Raw genomic sequence first — 20055 nt, 5'->3', positions numbered from 1 at the left:
CCTGGACAAGAGACAGGGCTCTTTTCTAGAGGGGGTGACTTAAAAGGGAGCAGGGAACTTGGTTGTATACCTGGGTGTGAGCTACAAGGAGTCATCTGAGAGATATGGCAGCCCAGAAGGTAAATGGCCTACCTTCTTTGATCAGAGATTGGAGTCTAACACAGTCATGACGCCAAAATGTAATGAATGGAACATTAAAAACAAAGGGAAGAGGAGGTGGACGGCGGAGAATGTCTCCAGGAAAAGCAGTTACTCTAAGGGGGACTAACTTTGTCAAAAGGCATTTTAAGAAAGGAGGGGAGAAGGTGAGGAGGAGGGGACGAAGGAGGAGAAGAAGGAGGACCTAAGCCGGGAGTCCTCTTGCTCATCCTTCCCAAGGCCTCAGTTTTTCAGGACCTGGATCATGAACTCTACCCAACTCCAGCCGTAGAGTGTACACAAAAGCCGGCTCTCCTAGGGAATGAGGCTGGTCCCCAGGGCTGTGGGCCCCTGAAGGAAGCACGTCATGGGAAGGAACATGCTTGGGCCCTGGTTTTGCTCTAAAGGTGGTGAAGGTAAAAACCCTTCTCAGCCCTGGCAGCCCCAGCGGTGAGACCCGAAAGACACATGGAAGATGGCACGTTACAAGTGGGCATGGGTTTTTATTCTCAGTGCATGGCATTGGTTTCTGCTCATCAGCAAAAAGCTTTATTGGTTCCAACAAATGACCCCTTTTCAAACTCTTCTTCCCGTATCAGTGGGCCGACACATTTGCATTACAGATTTGTCAGTTTATAGCATCCCCCACAAGAACCATATAAATACATGCGAAACATTATACAGAGAGCTTAAATAATATCAAATGCAAATACAGATGGGGTGCACTGTTAAGCTGAACTGCAAACTATGGCAATACACACTAGGATATACATTGCTTTGATATCATCATGTCTGTCATGCAGACTACAACAGTCAGTTTTCTGTTTGTTTTTTTCTTTTTCTTTTGTACAAAAATAACCAGTGCTCATTATACTAGTTACTGCGAAGAAACTCAAAATTCCTATCTGCATGCCGATTAGAAAAGATGGCATAGATCAACTTGTTGGCACATATATATGGCATATTTACATATGGCATATATACACATGGGGAGAAAACACGAACCAAAGGCCGATTGGGTTGCAGGGAGCTCACCTCCCTTCACCTCTCCCAGGAAGAAGAAAGGGGACAGCAGGCCTCACTGCAGAGCTGGGAAGGCAAAAGTTCTGGCTCTGAGCTGAATGGCAGGGAGGCAGGGAGGGAGGGTATGCGGTCTACTGAGGAAGAGGCTGGGATGGCTTTAGAACAAACAGCAGGCATGGTAAGTGCACACGCCCACCAGTGGCATGGGGCGGCCCGAGACGCAAAGGTGGCTGAGTGCACAGACTGGGATGGTACCGCAGGTCGCTTTAACTGTAAGGCAAGGGATGGGAGGAAAGGGAGGGACGCAGGAGAGGAGTCAGGCACACTCAAGCACGCGTGCCCCTCTGGATTTTCGGCAGTGAGGTATTCACTCTGATTGTTCTGTGCAACTGTCCCCTAAAGCTTGAAGGAAAAAAAATATAAATCCAAACCTGAGGAATTCCACAAAGGCCCAGAGGGGGTCTAGCTGGTCTCTCTTACATCCTTTGGGATGGGAAAAGCACTCTAGAGGACAGTGAAGGACTGTTGAGAGGGACCTCGTCCTCAGACTGTCAGACTGGAAGCAACCATTGCTGTATTTATCTTTTCCATTTGGAGCTCAGTCTCCCATCTGCTGTGTCGTACAAAAGAGGAAGGTGCCACTACTCAGATTCACGCACAAAGACTCACTAATGGGGTCACTCTAGGGGGAAGGGGAAGTGAAAGTAGCGTAAAGAAATGCAAGCCCCCCCCACGTCACAGTTCCCTTGCCTACCAGGAGAGACTGCCACTGCCACTGACTGCCAGTTAACGCCTCATCAACAAGCCCAACTGGCCCGCGGCCCTGGTTACCAACAAGCCTGGCGCTCCTCCACGCAGCGGCAGCGTACATCCATGTCCTGACAGAGGGGAAGCCTCTTTCCTGGGGTTTCCCTCACTACCTGCAGGGTTATCAAAACAGGGCTCTAGGATAGTTCTCTTTCTCCCCATCAGACCTCTCTCAGATCCGAAGCACCATTTAGGGGAAACTGTTATCAACTTCTGTCATATTTACTCACTGCCACCTGGATCACTGAAACTGAATAGGAAAAACATATGCACAGAAACACTTGAACTTACTCAATTCCATTTCAACAAAATATATATTAAAAAAGTCTAGAACCCAACAATTATTTTTCCCTAAATATAAAGATGGCTGTTTGGAGAAAGGAAGTATGGTAAATTATATATATATTTTTAAAAGCAATTACAAATATACTGAGCCACCTGTCATGCCAAACAGCTGGCTGAGTGCTCCCTCTCTGGTGCTCTGTGACGGCATTTTATTTGAAGTTCTTCAAACAATGTATATATATATGGCTGACTCAAAAATATTAGTTTCTGATCTAAAGAAAACTATGTTTTTTTGCATAATATTTCTATATTTTCTCTCTTACTATGGAAACTGGAACACACATACACAGACGCACGCGCGCGCACACACACACACACACACACACACACAAACTATTGACTTTGAAAAAGTAGACATAAAGCCCTCAAGAGTGACCTTCCAGGCACCACAAAAGTCTCTTGGGAGCAAGGATGGTAAATGGCCTTCGAAGCTTGTTATTGGCTTGCTTTGAAAAATGATCTGAGGTAATAAAAGAGTTGACAGAATCAATCTTTGAATGTACTTAAATGTGTGTGTGTGTGTGTGTGTGTGTGTGTGTGTGTGTCCAGTGAGCTGTTTTTTCGCCACGAAAGATTGCTCAAGTGTGTAAGCTTTGCAAAACTCAAAATCAAAGCCTTCTCGCTACTTCCTGTAATGATGGAGCAGGCTGTAACGGGTGCGGACTGGGGATTGTTCCTTTACTCATCCTATCTTGGCAGCTTGGGTGGAGGAAGATCTCTAGAAGAAAGGCTAGGAGGGGACAAGTTCATCTTGTCTTTCTCTCCCAAGTGGAACCCTGGCAGTTCTCATGAGCCTTGGGAGGCAGGCTTCATTGAACTCACGGGAGATGGGACTTGGGGACATCAATTTGGTCCACCTGCACAAAAATGCTTAGATCAGCAGAGCAGGGGTCGAGATGGAGCCTCCACCTCGTCCCAGTAAGGCGAAGTCCCTTTCGGTGAAGTTCCCAACTCCTGAGAGGCGGGTGGGCAGAGGATGCTTTGGGCAGTGTTCGGGGTAAAAAGGCACGGGCTTTCCTGGGTAGCAGTGGAGACACTGCTGAAGGCTGGGAGAGCGTGTGTGTGAAGCGAGGAGAGAGGAGGCAGGGAGCTTTCCGGGGAGGGCCTTTTGCTCCTTGAATCAGAACCCTGCCAGGGAGCCTCCTCTTTCCAGTGTGTATTTTCAACATTGAAATATTTGCAAAAGTTGGGGACCTCCTTAGAGGCAGAAAATGTTGTGGGACACAACAAAGCATAGAATTAGAAAAGCAAAGAGGATGTCAAAGCTGGTACTCAGGAGCCTAGCCTGAGGGGAGGTTTCTCAGATCCCGAGGGATTGGTTCTCTAGCCCCTCCCAAGGCTTCTTAACACCCATTCCCCTAACCATCAGCTCCTGCCCTGGGAGAGTCTTGGCAAATACCCTTGAAAATAGTCTGCTTCAGTGATTTCTGGTCCTGCGCCTGCCCCATGTTGGTCCTGAAACTCCTCATCCAGCTAGGAGGCAGGGTCATGCCCCATTCATTCTTTTGCTACCACCTTAGGCAAGGAGGAAGCTCAAGCCTGTGGTAAAAACTACATATTATACATATGAAAGCTTCATGGTCATGGCTGATTTCCCTGGCACTTAAAAACCCCGACATACTCAAGAAGACCGATGGACATTCAGAAGTTGGAGCTGACCTGGTGGAAATAGAGAAATATTTCACTAGCTCATTTGCTCCAAAAAGACCATTTTAGCAAAGAAATCTGCCTGCCTCTAGAACAAAATGGAAGGTTCTATGGGGGCCAGAAGGGGCCAAAGTTGACTCAACTTGTCCATGTCCTTTCCATTCTCTTAATTACCACAACTTAGGGAAAAAAAAATAAAGAGTTAAGAGGAAGGATGAGAAGGGTCACATAAGAACCAAAGAACCTTGGAGAGGTCAGACTGAAGAGCAGGAAGAGCTAGAGGCCTTAGGGTGGACATTTTCAAAATAGGAAAAATGTTGTAAGAATAATCAGTCTACTGAAACACAAACACAGGGTATTTGTCTCTCCCTGAGCCTACAACTTAGCTTGTCAATGGCAGAAACTCATAAAGTCTCCAAGTCAGGAGGCGGTGACACCCGCGGGAATGCTGTGGAGACCTTGGGTTGGGTGATGCCAGGAGGATTGTCATCATGTCTTTAAAGACGACAACTGATACACTTGAGGAGTAGAGCTACCATTACCTGCCCAGGGTTTGGCCGAATCCTTGTAGGCCTGTGCTCTGGTTTCTTCACGGCCAACGTAGGGGTTCTCACACACTTAGGAGCAGCTGACACAACAGTGACAAGTCCCATCGTCACCTTATAGATGGGATAGATGATAAAAGAAACAGGGAAAGCAGGGACGGGAGTCAGAGAATGGACGTTCAAACTGATGTCTCCAGGCTTTGCAGCGGGCTGTCGGAATGGGAGGCGACGATTTGCACTTGGTTGCAGTCCACGGCATTGTTGTTTTTGTTGTCATGTGGAGTGGCCTCACCGTCCAACAGGAGCACCCCAGTCCCCGATTTAAAACCCGGTCCGGTATCTTCCTCCTGATCATACTTGGATGACTTCGGAAATTCATCGTCTATGTTGTATTCAGGGTGGTTCATGAAGTTGTGGATGGAGTGTTGGTTCCTGGGTTTATGGACGACTTGTTGGAAATTATGGAACACTTTGACCACTTTGATCTAGACCAGGGGGATGAGAAAGAGGGTGAGAAGATAGGGAGGTGAGAATTGGTACGCAGAACAGGAAAAATTAGTGGTCTAAGGAAAAAAAAAACAACAAAACCCCAGCCACAAAACAGGGCGGGTCGACAACCAAGCCACCACACGCCTCAAATCTCAAGCACGAGGCGTCAGTGAGGCAGACAACAAGGATGCTTCAAAGGTTGCATTCCAAAAAGTAGCACAAAGCGAACTTAGCATTCCCAAACAATCCACTCTTAAAATGAAACCAAACCAAGAGACTCATTAGTTCTTTTGGACAGAGGACAGCGTGTTGGAACTAGGTGACATTGATGGACAAACTTAAAAGACGACCCACACGGGTGGCTTTCTGGAGTGAAGCCAAACCTTTTGTGAGTGTGGAAAGGGAGAATCACACACGGCAGTTTTGTTATCCGTTGAAAGCCCCTCAGGGAGCCAGCATTCACCAATCTGCACACGATCAACCCTGGGTGACAAGTGCCCGTGGATACTGTGCGGCCAGGCAGACAAACCAGTCTTCATTCCGCAGCATGCAGGAAATGAAAAGTCCCTAACGGTTCAGTCAGAAGACATGCACATCCTCATACCCCCCACAACCTCCACTGTGTCCCCTCCCCCTCAAAAGTGGAGCTCCTCCGCTCCATGCCCTCCTCTCCCGGAAGAGGCAGATAACAGACAGGTGTCAAAAGAAGCCTCCTGAAGAAGGCCTGGTGTCCCCCATTCAAGTGCACACTCATGTCTGAGCCACAGCAATGCTGCCCAGACCCAACGTGTAAATTCATGCTGCTTGGCCCAGCCATTTGCAGATTGTAAAGAAGAACATGACCTTGTGTGAAGAAGCAGAGGACCAGGAGAGAAACCTGACCCTGGAGGCAGCAGTGCTCCTGGGGAGATGGACAAACACACTACCCCGTCACCCTCTCTTACTACACAGGAGGGACTCAATCTGTCAGGGAGTCCAGAGAAGCCCTACTGCCCTCACTGGGGAGCAGCTTTTCTTTAGTCAGAAGCGTCAACTTGGGTTGTTGTTTTTTTTTTCCTGTTGTTTTGCTTGGTTAATTCTATGTTTCTGAACTATGTCACTCAAGTGTGGCTTAGAATCTGGGCTGGTAGATTGGGGTGTGGTGTGTGTGTGTGTGTGTGTGTGTGCTTGTGGCAGGGGGCATTGGATGCCAGAGAGAACTGAGAAGGGAGATCACGAAAGGAAGATGGTGATTGGGTGGTTTTTGTTAGGGGAAGTGGCCAGTCCTAGTCTGGTTCAGATACATTCTCCCTCAGAAAGGAATCAAGGGGGATGCAGAAGTTGTTAAGGTCGGGAGAAGGGTTAAGAAGGAGCAGTGGGTGTTGGGGTAAGAGTGTCTCTTTTAGTCTTCTGCTGTTTAAATAAAAAATACATCCCTGGAGAAGAAGCAAGAGCATGGAGGTAGCGGCACACACGGACAGTTAGCCAAACAAGCCAGCTGGATTTCCTGTCCCTGAACCTCTCATCATTTTACAGACTGCCTACAGCAGCCTCGCCATCAGAACTGTGGCTCTCTCTTCTCTGACTAAGGCTGTCCTTCCCTGGCCTCTCTCCTCTATAGCCGACAGAGTCACCCATGACTGGGGTGTCCAGACCTCAGAAGGCAAGAGACTGCCACTCAACGGCCAGCTCGACCCTGCGGCATCCATAAGAAGCGTAAAGGCATCTGGAACCTCATCGGCAGCAGTGAGGGCCTGTTTCCATTCGTCTGTGGTTCTGCTGCCCATCTGCTGGTGAATTTCACCAGGCAGCTTGCTCCTGCTCAGATCTGGGTAAAGATTAGGCAGAATAGAGGCCACCTCTACCCATTGTGTGGTCCCAACTTTTCTGTAAGTTAGATTAAGCGAGCTCAAACGCAATGCTCTCTCCCTTAGCCCTGGTATAGATACTTTGGCCAAGGGACAGGTCCCAAATCACCTCTCTTTGGTAAGTGTTTTTATCTGCTATCGCGGTCTTCACAGCCCTCAGAGTCACACAGGAGGGCAGGTACCTTTATATCACTAGTTCTTTGTCTTCTAGATTACTGACTTAAATTGGTTGCTTCTAGGTTTTTCTTTTTCTTTTTAAGCAACTGGGCACTTTATTGCAATGATTATATGTGAAATCCATTATAAAAGGAGTTGATTTGTGAAAATTAGGGTCGGAGGGTCTCAGCCTGTTCTGACTCCTCCCCCCCCGCCCCCCACTGGGGCAATTAATAACACTCTCATGGGTAAACAAACGAGGGAGATAGAAGAAAAGAGGGATGGGCAATTGGGAGGAAGAGGGGAACCTTTCGGGGAAGCAAAGCACAGTCATTCAGTTAGATTTCAGGACTTCTGGGGATAAGGAGAACCAGCTAACCTGTAAGGAAGCTCAGGCAAGGAGTCAGGGCACCTGGCCCAGGGTGTGGGGGCGAAAGTGAGCGGCAGAGGCCTGGGGCTGTGCTGGAATGCTCAACTCCAACACTGGCTCAGAGAACGTGTGCTGCTGGACAGTCACACAGCCTGTCACCCACTGATCCAGGGCTGGCATCCTCTGTGCCTGGAGCACAGGGTCTCCATGGGGTACATGGACAAGTACGCGGGGACAAGGGCGGGCTGGTGGAGCTGGAATGGGGAAAGCGTCACACACTCCTCACTTAGCCAGCCAACGCTTCCCTCTGGGAAATGTTTCCCCAGGGGCGGATTGAAGGGTAACTCCTTCATGAGGCAGGAGGCCAGAGTAGGCTGGACCATCAGGAGAAAGTGGAGCATACTGTGGAGCTCCGTGCACGAGCTGATGATTTCCCCACGGGAATACTGTGCTTTTCTGCTCCCACGTCATAGACTAGGGCTAGAGATGTAAGGGGCTTCCTCCCAGGTGGAAGCCGTAGAGACCTTAGGGAGATAGGATGCACACAGCATTTCAAGTGCCCTGGAACGGGAACGAGGGCTTTAAAACACACAACTGCAATCCCCGGACCTCCAGGGAAGGGCCAAACTGGAGAAGGAGCGGGTGTGGTCTGTCTCTCCTTTTGGTGCAAACTTTTGGGGGCTCAGGACATGGGGTCTACCAGCTCCTCTGAGCCCGCTGGTCTCTGCCATCAAAGCCCTGGGACGGCCATGGCGAAGCAGGACTGAAACTCGTTAGAAGGGGATGGCCGGGTTTAGAGAGAGAAGGGATTAAGCCAGGAATGTGGGAGGACTAGAGGGGGAGGCGTCTGCACTCGGCAGGGCAAGGCTTTAGTGCCTTCAGGCCTGCCTTTGGGCCTGAGGAAAAAGCAGCCATCACTGTCACCTCCACCCTCACTCCCAGCTCATACCAGAACTCTTATGGGTAGCTAAAAGGCAAAAACAAGTTGAAGCTTGGAAAACCAGCTCCACAGTCACATGAAGCATGGGCAAAGCAACCCAGCGCTGGCTGCGGGAGGGACGCCCTGGACACGCAAGCATTTAAGGTCCGTAATAATACGTGTGACGGTGGAGGACCTTCCCTCACCAGGCACTAGAATGACAGCCTCCCCCTGCTTCCTGTTCCGGGAAGGTAAAACGACCAGAAATAGGAAGGCGTTAGTTAGCAAGTGTTTAACTGTCTATCAGGAAGAGCAGCAAGCCCTAGGCCCTAGGCTGAAATCCGACAGGTACTAAGTAAGTCTAGACAGGCAGGTTTTCCTAAAACTGAATGTGCAAAGCATGATACAAAGGGCTGGCTGCTGAACAATCAAACCAGATGAAAAGATGGGGGGGGGTCTTCAGAAACTTCTAAACTCACAATCCTCTTGCCTCAGCCTACTGAGTGCTGGGGTGCCACATACGACCACAGGGGCCAGAAACGTTTTATTTCTCCTACTCGTTTGTGAGTTAATTGGTTCTTGAACTAGAGTTATAGTTAAGGTCATCTCATCTATGAGCGGTGAGACAACACAGGTTGGACTAACTTCTTCTTCTCCAATCTGGTGGCCAGCTAACAGTGCAGGGGTAGCCCAGAGGACTGCAATTACTGAACAAGTTCCGTACTGGCTCCATTTGGCCAGGCCCTGGTTAAGGACCCGTGGGCAGCGGCTCCCTCGCCCCCAAGTGAAGAGACTTCCTAGGTCTTCACTAAGGACGGACCTCATCTCTAAAGAGGCGGAGTTAGACCAGAAGAGGGGGAGAGGGACAGTGCAACAAACCAAACCTGAGCTGAGACAAAGCAAAGCCAAGCAAAACAATTCAGGAAAAGAAGCAGCAGGCAATGCAGAGAACAATCGGAAAGCAGGACTATTGTCTTGTAAATAGTTAAGGTTTAACTACTTTCCATCAGTAAAAAAGGAAGTAAAATGAAAGATCAGACAGCCTGGTTTTAGCCTTTTTTTTTTTTTTTTTTTTTTTTTTTTTGGTCTTTTCTTCCTTTAAGTCAAAAGGTCGAAGGGGAAAAACCGAAAAGGACAAGTAACCACGGTTGGTTAAAGTGGATGCCACGTGCTCTCTTGTGGTCGCTCTAGCAAATCATGCATGGTAACAGACTCTCACTCACTGCCCACGGGAGGAGACGGAACGGCAGAAGAGGTGGAAGGGGGAGATTTGGCTGGAGTAACAGCAGCGGAATAGGAGCTAGGAACCAGCTTGACATCAAGCTGCTGGTTCATGTTCTGTCGCTTTAGGACTCCCTTAAAAGAGGCTCCCGTCTGGAATGTGTTAATTACTTCAATCTGCAAAGAATCAGAGAGTGAGACAGCTTTGCTCCACAGTCAGAGGGAAGGGAAGGAAGAGGAAGGCAGGGTCAGGAGGGCCGGGGGAAGGGGACCAAGAGCAAGAGAGAGAGTCCCTCGAACCCAGAGCAGCAGGTGGAGATGGGGTGGAGAAGGTCATCAAATTGCATATTACACTTCATTTAAGGGACAATTTGCTATGGATTTTTCAAACACCCCACTATGATCCGGTTTTCACTCCCCCGTAGCCTAGGATGGACAGGAGTCCAAAGGCCTTTTAAAATACAAAGGAACTTCTCCCTACCACTAACAGCTAGGCCGAGACCAGTAGCTCACTCATCATTTTGACCTGTGCCCTTAGAAATAAGGTGGTCGGAAACTGTGGTTGGTATGCAAAATAAATGAAAAAAAGTTAATTAAATAAAATGTACAAAAATTAATTGATTAAAAAATAAGGCAGACAATTTGACATATCGGAAGCAAAGCATATATATATTAGTGAAACTTAGGGCTCAGGAGCCTCTAAACCAACTAAGTCAACTAATCATTTTGACAAAAGTTCCAGGAAAATAACAGGTGTTTAAAGAAAAACGGGCAGTGTAGCAGTCCACACACGGGTGGCCACGGTCGAAAGACTACTCGACTGTGAGCTGCTTTGCTTGGATGAGGTGTCTTTCGTGACCACCTCTTCCTCTGGCTGCAGCGGAGCTCAGGTGACCTATTAGACAGAATTCTACTCATTGTATTCCTGAAGCACCGGAGAGCTTCACTGGCAGACCTGCTGACAGGAAGTCAGCAGTTTCCTGAGAGCTGGCACCCCAGGAGCTGGCGGTGGCCTTGCGGGTGCGGTGCCTGGAGGCTCTCAAAGTTTACCTGCCTACCAGATCAGGCCTCTGGCTTTCAGCTTGCTCCATCTCAAGGATAGAGGCAATTAATACCATCACTTTCCCACAGTGACTGTGATCTGGGGTCGGCATCAATCCACTCTCCTTTTCTTTGATCCTAAGTCATAAGGAGCAAATAGAAAGGGGTTTGTTTATCCTTCTGAGATCTGTTGGGATCCCCTTAGGAACAGTCCAGGAGGACGGGAAAGGCACTGTCTCTGTCCTTCGACTGCATCCCAGAAGATGAGGCAGACTCCTCTTCTTGTATACAAAGCCTCTGGGAATCCATGAAATGCTTAGGGGTAGCCTCTGGGTGGAGACCAAGGTTAAAACACCCGCTTTTTCTCACTTATGTGATTTTCTGTTTCAGCGGACTGAGGGCCAAAGCAGGAGGGGAGAGCTTCCCTGGCGAAGGTTCCAGCCCATGAAGAAGGTGGAGGCTCTTTTCTAGGTGCTTACAGCGTTACAAGGTCCAACTTCCACAATGAAATTGCACTCTATGTTTACTGTTCTAAGAGTCCAGTCCTTTCATTCTTCAAATATTTGCTATCTAGTGCTCTTACCTCCTCCGAACTAAAGGGAGAAGGTAAAGGGAGGAACCGCCTAGACCAGGGGAAGGGGGAAATCCCAACCAGGACTGAGCAGGCGCTTGGCAGCACCCCCCACCCCACCTGCTGCAGTGGGGTGGACCATCTGGACCAGCAGCCTGACAGTAAGGGGTTTTGTTAGGACCCCACTGAGGCTGAGCAATCGATGGGGTCGGAGGGCTTTCTTTAGACATGGAAGGTATACTTAGCGCACTCAGCATCGTCCACGCAGTCGGGTGCCAATTACAACGGCATGGGTGGGTCTTGTCAATGGCATCTTTTTTTTTTTTTCCCCTCGAGACAGGGTTTCTCTGTGTAGTTTTGGTGCCTGTCCTGGATCTCACAATGTAGACCAGGTTGGCCTCGAACTCACAGAGATCCGCCTGGCTCTGCCTCCTGAGTGCTGGGATTAAAGGCGTGCACCACCACTACACAGCTCAATGGCATCTTTAATAGGCTGCCTTTGGAGCCTAAGTTTAGGCTTTTGCCTCTCTGTTTTGGAGGCAGGATCTAGCTATATAGTCCAGGCTGGCCTGCAACTAGGAAGCCTCGGCCTCCTGAGTGCTGAGATTAAAGACAGGCACCACCATGCGTGGCCTCAAATTTAGGCTTTAAAGCCATTCTGACCCAGCTCCCTAATGCTCTAGCAGGGAAAGAAGTATGCCGAAAGCTACATGAGATCAAACAGGAGTACAGGCAGGGAATGGGAACGGGCAGTGAAGGGGGAGGAAGGTCCAGGAATCTCAGCTCCCCACAGGAAGACCGGCAAGAAGCAAGGAGGCTTCGGAAGGAGGGGTCCTGGCTAGGAAAACAAAACAAAACAATCACACAGGAGAAGAGGAGGCAGGCGATCCTGAAGGGAAGAAAAGCAAAGAGGTTATTTTGAAAAGAGCAGACCCAAAGGACAGCAACGGGGGGCTTCAGAAGTGGGAGTCAAGGTCTGCAGCCACCCATGGGACTCGGGACGGAGGGTGGGCAGAGGTGGGGACTTGACGCCATGAGGCAGTCTGCAGGTCACGATTCAGATTCCTTTCCTGGCAGAGAGAGGAAAGGAGCCCCGGAGTTCCCTATCTCTATCTTGCCCACTTTTCTGCTGGTGTCTTGCTCAGGGAAGGACAGTTCCTACCGCGTATATAGTTTAGAGTGTGCATTCATTTATTTCCCTGTGCACTAAGGGGGGTGGGGATTGGCCAGACAAATTTCTGAACCAGTGGAAGGCTGGTTCATTCAACAAATTTCATTCAACATTGAAAATGAAATATTTGGGGATCTCTAGCCAACTAGGAGGAAGAAACAGGCCTCGCTCTGGAGCATCCCCTGGTGATCTTGGAACTGATGGTTGGTTCAGGAATCTTTGACCAAAACAGTAAAGGGTCGAGGGGTTGGAGCAGAGGAAAAGCCTTATCGATGCCAAGGCCAGTCCGCTCACCCAGAAGGTAGTTACACAAGTCAAGTGGAGGGGAAAAAAAGTTACGGTTAGGGCTATAAGCAGGGGACTCACTTGCACCCCATTTCTGAAATTACAAGAAGGGAAAGGGCATAGAAGAAAGGACAGCCTCTTTCTCCTTCGGAAGCAAGTCTGAATCCTTCAAAGGTATCAACTGAGAGACTGCTGTTCATACCCACTTAATCATCGGATTCCGAGAGAGGCCTCCCATCAAGCCAGGAAAACGGAAGCAGGCCAGTTTCTTTAACAAAGATCTCTGACAACGGCTTTTTACCACAACAGCAGCATGAAGGTCACCCCAAGTGACTGCCAGGGATGCTGACTCTTCCTCCCAATTTTATAAAAACAGGGTCTCTTAGTCCTTCTTTGGGGGGCAGGGAAGGACTACACGTTCCCTATCTTGGGGTCAAGATTGGCACTGGAATAGACCTTATGTGGGAAGACAGCTCCAGCGACAGACCTGAGGGGGGCACTGTAGGGCCAACCACAGCTGAGGAACTCTGTGAATAGTGACCCAGGGTCCAGTCTGCTGACCATTCCCTCCTAGAGGAGTCCCACAGAGACCTCTGGCCTTGTCGACCCTGAAGCCAAGGAGCGCAGGCCACCCTTCAGCTGCGAGCCTTAGCAAGGGGTAAGGGTGCTGGCTGCCCGGAATCTCGACTTTCCTACCCCTTCCCGGGATGGGGAGATCTCTTCTCCCAGGGTAAGGACAAGCCACTACAGAGTACCTGAGTCTGAATCCGGTTCAGGCCACGGAACCAGAGGATCTGGCCTCTGCGCAGCTCCATCTCAGCAAGATCAATCTCATCCATTCCCTCGGCGTCCTTGGTGATCTCCTCCTTGGCAGAGCCATGCCCAGCCTCCTTGAGGAACTTCAGAGACTGGGTCGGTATTGCAGAGATGATCTGAGGGCAGCCGCAGCCAAGAGGGCAACAGCCAGAGTGGAGAAGAAGAGATGTCAGCTGGCCCGGGCCCGGCCCTGGGGAGGCTCCTCTGCCCTTTCCCACCAGGACAGCACCAAGAAGCACTAATCTGCCCAGAAGATTAACTAATTGGCTGTTCAGGCTGTCAGCTCCTGGGAAGGTGCCAACATTCATGGACACACAGAAGGGGACTTAATTCCCACAATCTCTCAGCCGTGTGCCTTCCTACACTCACACTCGGTCTGGGCTCTTCCTTCGGTGTGATCCTTGTAGTTCTAGACAAGAGAACTACAAAGCGGGCGCACAGTAGGGAGAAGTGGGGCCTGGGGCAAACCAAGCCGGGAGAAGGGCCAGCACATTGGACTTATGGAGCTGAGGGGCTGAGAAAGGAACAAATAGGAAAACAACCTTTTCTGCTTTTTTTTTCCCCCCGAGACAGGGTTTCTCTGTGTAGCTTTGCGCCTTTCCTGGAGCTCACTTGGTAGCCCAGGCTGCCCTCGAACTCACAGAGATCCGCCTGGCTCTGCCTCCCGAGTGCTGGGATTAAAGGCGTGCGTCACCAACGCCCCGGCTAGGAAAACAACTTTTTAATTAATTAATTTATTGTGCATTGGTGTTTTGCCTGTGTAAGGGTGTCGGTTCCCTGGAATTGGAGTTACAGACAGTCGTGAGCTGCCATATGTAAGCTGGGAACCCGAACCCGGGTCCTCTGGAAGAACAGTCAGTGCTCTTAACTACTAGGCCATCTCTCCAACCCCGGTTTTACCCCCTTTCTTAATTCCATCCTTAGCTTGTGAAGGGGCACTAAGGGATTCTCAGCAGAAACTTGAGATCTGCAAAGAACAGCCCAGGCCAGAGCTAAGGGAGGGATGAAACGCTTAGCTAAGCTGACATTATTGTAATGAATACTAACACTCATTGAGTACTTATCACAGGTATTGTCCTATCTTTTTGTATAGTAACAATTAGTGATGACTCTGCTATCCTATGCTGAGGTCCCCGATTAATGGAGTCACCCATGGCTACTCAGCTTGTGAAAAGGAGAAGAGTGATTCAAGCCCTCCCAGTCGATTCCAGAGACTGTGCTAATCTATGTGTCACGCCTCCTCGCGAGAGCATTTGCAGTACTGATTTATCTCAGGTGGAGTTGGGTACTCAACCAGAGAGCCATGGTGATGCACAGAAGAGGCAGGACGCCCCGAACCACACGGTGCAATAACCCTGGCCAGGCTGCTGGGTTAGAGGGACGGCAGCTCGTGAACTCTCAGGTTTATTTTTTAACGGAAAATTTCTACTTCTGCTTCAAAAAAGCTAAGTTTCTGCAGCCTCTAGTTGTGGGCAGAGAACATAAGCCCCTGAAGGGAAGGCAGTGGTCAATCCAACCCAGCACCCCAAGATGGAAGGATGGAGGGGAGGGTGAGATGAAACAGGGAGCTGGCGTCTGTAGCCACTGGCCCCTCTCATTCAGAGAGGAGAGGTCTGCAGCCTGGAGGGTCTGTGGAGGGCACACCGCACTCACCTGGCCCCACAGAAGTTCTCCAATCCCTATGAAGAGACACCACAACCACTGCTCCAGGTTGAGGCGCGTACAGCTGAAGGGCTTCCCCCCAAATTCCACGATCAAAATCTGAAACAGAGCAAAGGGCAGCCAACCATGATGGAAGGCACTCTCAGGGAGTCAGCCCTCCACCCACCAAGGCTGACAAGGTGGCCAAGGCCACAGCACCCCCTGCAGGGCCCTGGTGGTGCAAGTCCTGATGTTCCTGTGGCCCGGGAAAGAGAAACTCTAGAAGTGGAGAAGGGTGGCAGATGCAATCTTTATAGCACTTCAGTGGGAATCACGCTGTTCCTGTGGTTATTGTGACAGTGATTAATGTACATTAACGTACGGTCTGGCCAGAGCAGAGGAAGCTGGAGGCTTCCTGTGACTGAGGCCAATGGGTGACAGGAAGAAGACACAGAGTCAGGAATGGGGTAGAGGGAGGGGGCATAAAGGAGGGGCTTTGCTGAGAGAAAAGCCAGCTTATTTTAAGATTTATTTTTTAAAATTCTGTCTCTCTCTCTCTCTGTGTTGTGTGTGTGTGTGTGTTTCTATGTGTGTCTGTACTCTGATCCACGTGCCACAGAAGCCAGAACAGTGTGTCAGATCCCCTGGCACTAGAGTTACAGGTGACTGTGAGTCAAATGATGTGGGTGCTGGAATTCAAACTCCGGTCCTCTCTTACTACTGAGCCATGTCTCCAGCCCCAGGAAGACGTTCTTTCGTACTGTGACCTGTTCATAATCCTTTGTAGCCACCTGCCTTAGTGGACCTCTGACTACGGCAAGAAGGAAGGAACTCATTTTTCCACTCCCAGGCAACCGTGCTCTTGACCCTCGTTCCCATAACAGGGGCCCAGGCCAGGGTCAGCACAGCAGCTATGTGTGCACCAATCCATCACTCTCCTCTGTGAACTGGGTGGCATTTTCGAGCATAAGCCCACTCAGAACAAAGGGGCAGGGAGAAGGGGAAGGGGTGGGGAGCCTACACTACCTGTACATACACACGCCATGTGCGCTGGCCTGGAAAGGAGGTAGAAGATGGTGACCCTTCTCTTGGTCACTGTATGGAACTTCTGCACATTTAGAAAGATCATCCAAGTTTTCTACAAGTCATATCTGCAGGTGACATGCTACCTCGCCCCGGAGCACCTGACTGGGCTCAGGTCCAGACCAAGGCGCACAAGGAAGCAAACTGAGAACCCCAAAGTGTTTACTCACAGTCTTGGGTCCCCATAACTCCCTCTCTCCTCATCTCGGGCACATGAGAGTCCTGGCTCCCCGGCTTCTGTTCTCTGTCCCCCAGCCCCCCGCTACCCCCACTCGAGTCAAAACCTCACCTGGCAGAAGAATGTGCCCAAAACTACGGAGCAGAAAATGACGTTGTGGTAGATGCCCGCAAAGACGTTCTTCTCGCCGTGTATCTTCCGGGAGTTGATTTCGTTGAAGAGCTGCATCAGGACGAAGGTGTTGAAGACGATGGTGTAGTGCTGGCTGGGAGGCGAGTGGAGGGGGGCCTTCCTCCCGCTGTCGATGTCGAACATTCGCTCACCTGGCGGGGGCAGGGCAGGTATTAGAGAACACCCGTGGTCTCAGTGCCGGCTCAGGCTGAGTCAGAACATGCTGGGACAGCCATGCCGGTGGCTTCTGGCCACTAGAGAGTTCATTTTAATTGGTCAGCTTCTGAGTTACACTAGTTAGTGACCATTTTATTTTATTCATTTACGTTCATTCATTCATTCATTCATTTACTTATTTATTGATTTTTCAAGACAGGATTTCTCTGTACAGCTTTGGCACCTTTCCTGAAACTCACTCTGTAACCCAGGCTGGCCTCGAACTCACAGAGATCCGCCTGCCTCTGGGATTAAAGGTGTGCGCCACCACTGCCCGGCTGAACATTTTATTTTTATAATAAAACATTGAAAAATTATTTTTGATTTATGTATTTTATGTATGAGTGTTTGGTCTTTATGGATGTCTGCGCACCACGTGTGTGTCTGGTGCCGCTGGAGGTCAGAAGCAGGCATCAGATCCCCTGGAACTGGATTTACAGATGGTTGTGAACCATGTGGCTGCTGGGAGCCCAACCCAAGTTCTCTGCCAAAGCAACAAGTGTTTTTAAGTATGGAACTCTTTCTCCAGGGCCCAAGAACGAAATATTTCAAATGTTGCCTCTGGTCCCAACCTATCTGATCTTGTCCGTCAGTTGGTTCCAGTGGTACTTGTTCCCCCGTGGTGTGGCATGATGGGAAGCCACGTGCACTGTCGGGAATACAAAGGCAGCACTCGCGGCTGAAGCTGCTATTACGTGGGTCCGTACGTCACCACGCACCACACTACCATCTCTTCTCAGCCATTCTCTGTCCCTAACAGGTCTAGCACCCGACAGCTGCCCTCCTTCCCCAACTGTGGCTCACCGGCAAAGACAAGGACAAAGACGACCGTGAGCTGATACACCGCGTGGCCCAAGATGTTCTTCATCATGGTCCGTGAGATCAGAGGCTTGTTTCGCCCGTAGGGGCGACGCCGCAACAGAGAATCGGTAGGGGGCTCTGTGGCCAGGGCCAGCGAAGCAAACGTGTCCATGATCAGGTTAACCCACAACATCTGCACTGCTTTCAGTGGAGAATCCTGGTGGGAAGAAGGACCAGTCCTTTCAGCATGCTCCAGAATGCAAGCCTGTCTCGCTCTCCAGCTCCATCCTTCCCTTGAGGTAGCTTAGCTCCCACTACTCACCAGACCTTAAATTCGGCTACCTAGCTATGGAGTGACCTTGACAAATTTACATAACTTTAGGCTCATCACTGTAAGGGGAAAATAACATCTGCCTAGCAAGCTTGCTTTGAAAAGACCAAGATAATCCACATAAGTTCTCTTCATAGTTTCTGACAAAAGAATGTTAAATTAACGGTAGGTGACCATTACGGTAGAGACTGTAAATCTACAATAGCTAACTGTCCAAACAGTGCTGGGCAACACTTGTCCTTTACTCCTGAGTAGATATACTGCATCCCCTACCCTATGTAGCTTAGCTCTTGAGTCATCCCTGCCATCCAAGCCCTGCCTAACCTGAGTGATACAGGCTCCAGTGAAAGCCACGATCACAGCCACCACATTGACAGTGAGCTGGAACTGCAGGAACTTGGAAATGCTGTCGTACACGTTCCGGCCCCACATCACCGCCTTCACAATGCTGGTGAAGTTGTCATCGGTCAGGATGATGTCTGACGCCTCCTTCGCCACATCTGTGCCTGCAATACCCTGAGGTGGGAGAGGAAGGCAGGCAGTGAGCAGCTGAATTCGGAGCGCGCGGCACACTCTGAAACCCAGGGTCCTAAGAACGCTGACCTCTAAGAAGCGACAGAACCAGGTACAGGCACTAGAGGGCACTATGGCCACCACCAGAAACAAAGGGGCTCCACTTGGCTGCTGCTCTACAGAAAAGATTCCCCAAGGCGATCATTGGGAAGGACCACCATTCTCAAGTCTCTCAGAGTCTCTTGCAAGCACCCATGAAGTGTGTGTGCGTGCGTGGGTGCGTGCGTGCATGGAACGGAGCCTCCCTCACTACCTCTGCTCGTTGTTCTGAGGAAACCCTGGGTTGGAAACGCTGCACAATTCACAGAGAAGCGAGGAGCTGATGCGTTCAGTGGTGGCTAGGTTCCCACTGTGGCAATGGGTCCATGGCTGCTTGGCGGTAGGAGAGAGAGGAGACAATGCACATCCGGAGTCTGACCTCACTGACTGACTGACTGCTGCCTCAGGTGAGGAATCAGACATCTTTTCCTTTCTCCCTACCCTACTGCTCCCTCAACCGCAGAATTGGAAGGGAGGGGACAAGTCCTACCTAGTCTACCTCCAAATTCCTACATTTCTTTGAACACAAGCAGGACTGGAGTCCACGCCTCCCCAGAACCTTTCTGAAACCTTGCAGGTTGTTCTAGGAAGAACGGTCTCGTAGCATACAATGTTCTGTCACTGTTCAAAACCCTGTCACTGGGGACCCATGAAGGCCTTTTGAATAGAAACTTTCTAGGCTGACAGTTTATGTCTCCACAGTGACCCTAGATTCAGGTTCCAACCTGCTCTCAGGCAAGCTTTCTGCTCAAAATGTACTGGTTTACTAAAAATCCCCTGAATCACTCATTCCTTTCTAGAGTTTGGGCTTTTATGCCCATCATTTCTCCCAGCCCGAGACATCCTCTCTCACCATGTTTGAACCCTATTGATCTTTATTACCCAGTTCAGTTAAATCCTAACATCCCAGCACACAGCTCACTGCTGTACACAGCTTTCCTCCTCATCCTCTTCTTTTTCTTTGAGACAGGGTCTCATACAATCCAGGCTAGTCTCAGATTCACTAGGTGGCCAAGGCTGGCCTCGGATTCCCGATTTTCCTGTCTCTACTTCCCAAGGACCGGTGTACGTTACCATACACAGCCGTAATCGGTATTTCTGTCACACATCCTGCAACTCCTAACCCATAGGAGCTTGCTCTTTCTGTAAAAATCTGCTAATTTTTCTACTGATGTGTCTCTTCTCTGTGTGTATGTGCACATGTATGAGGTATCTGCAGAGGCCAGAGGAGGGTGCTGGATTCCCAGAAGCAGGAATTACAGGTGGTTGTTGAGCCACCCAATACGGGTGCTGGAAACTGAACTTGGTCCTTGCAAGAGCAACGATTGCTTTTAACTGCTGAACCAGCCCTCTAGTCCCAGGACTTACTCTTTATTTTGACGTATACTAGATTATTCTAATTACCTACTAATGGTGTTTTACTATCTAGATGGCAGCAAATGAAGACTGTCTACAGAAGAGCATGTAACTCAGCATTTCTATCAAAAAGTTCGACAGTGCCCGGCATGGTAGTATGCCTAGCATCCCAAGGCAGGAAGATATACAGTTTGAGGTTGGATAGACGATCCTGCCCCCTTCCCCCAACCCTCAACACAGCTACCTGCTGCCATCTGGTGCACTGTGAAAAAAAC

General features: G+C 49.8%; 1 protein-coding gene across 1 annotated transcript in view; it reads right to left on the bottom strand.

Annotated features, from left to right (window-relative positions):
* Window positions 1–621: 621 nt before the first annotated feature.
* Atp2b4 (ATPase plasma membrane Ca2+ transporting 4) overlaps window positions 622–20055 on the bottom strand; it is a 103239-nt gene continuing 83805 nt past the window's right edge. The window contains 6 exon segments of the mRNA XM_028876599.2: window positions 622–4990; window positions 13331–13507; window positions 15045–15152; window positions 16405–16616; window positions 17485–17698; window positions 18137–18328. Of these exon segments, the coding sequence (XP_028732432.1) occupies window positions 4685–4990; window positions 13331–13507; window positions 15045–15152; window positions 16405–16616; window positions 17485–17698; window positions 18137–18328 (1209 nt within the window). The 3' untranslated portion in view covers window positions 622–4684.

This window comes from Peromyscus leucopus, chromosome 15, assembly GCF_004664715.2.
Source record: "Peromyscus leucopus breed LL Stock chromosome 15, UCI_PerLeu_2.1, whole genome shotgun sequence".
NCBI classification, from domain to species: domain Eukaryota; kingdom Metazoa; phylum Chordata; class Mammalia; order Rodentia; family Cricetidae; genus Peromyscus; species Peromyscus leucopus.
Note: the sequence above shows the minus strand (reverse complement) of the source record. Positions and strands in the feature narration are given on the sequence as shown.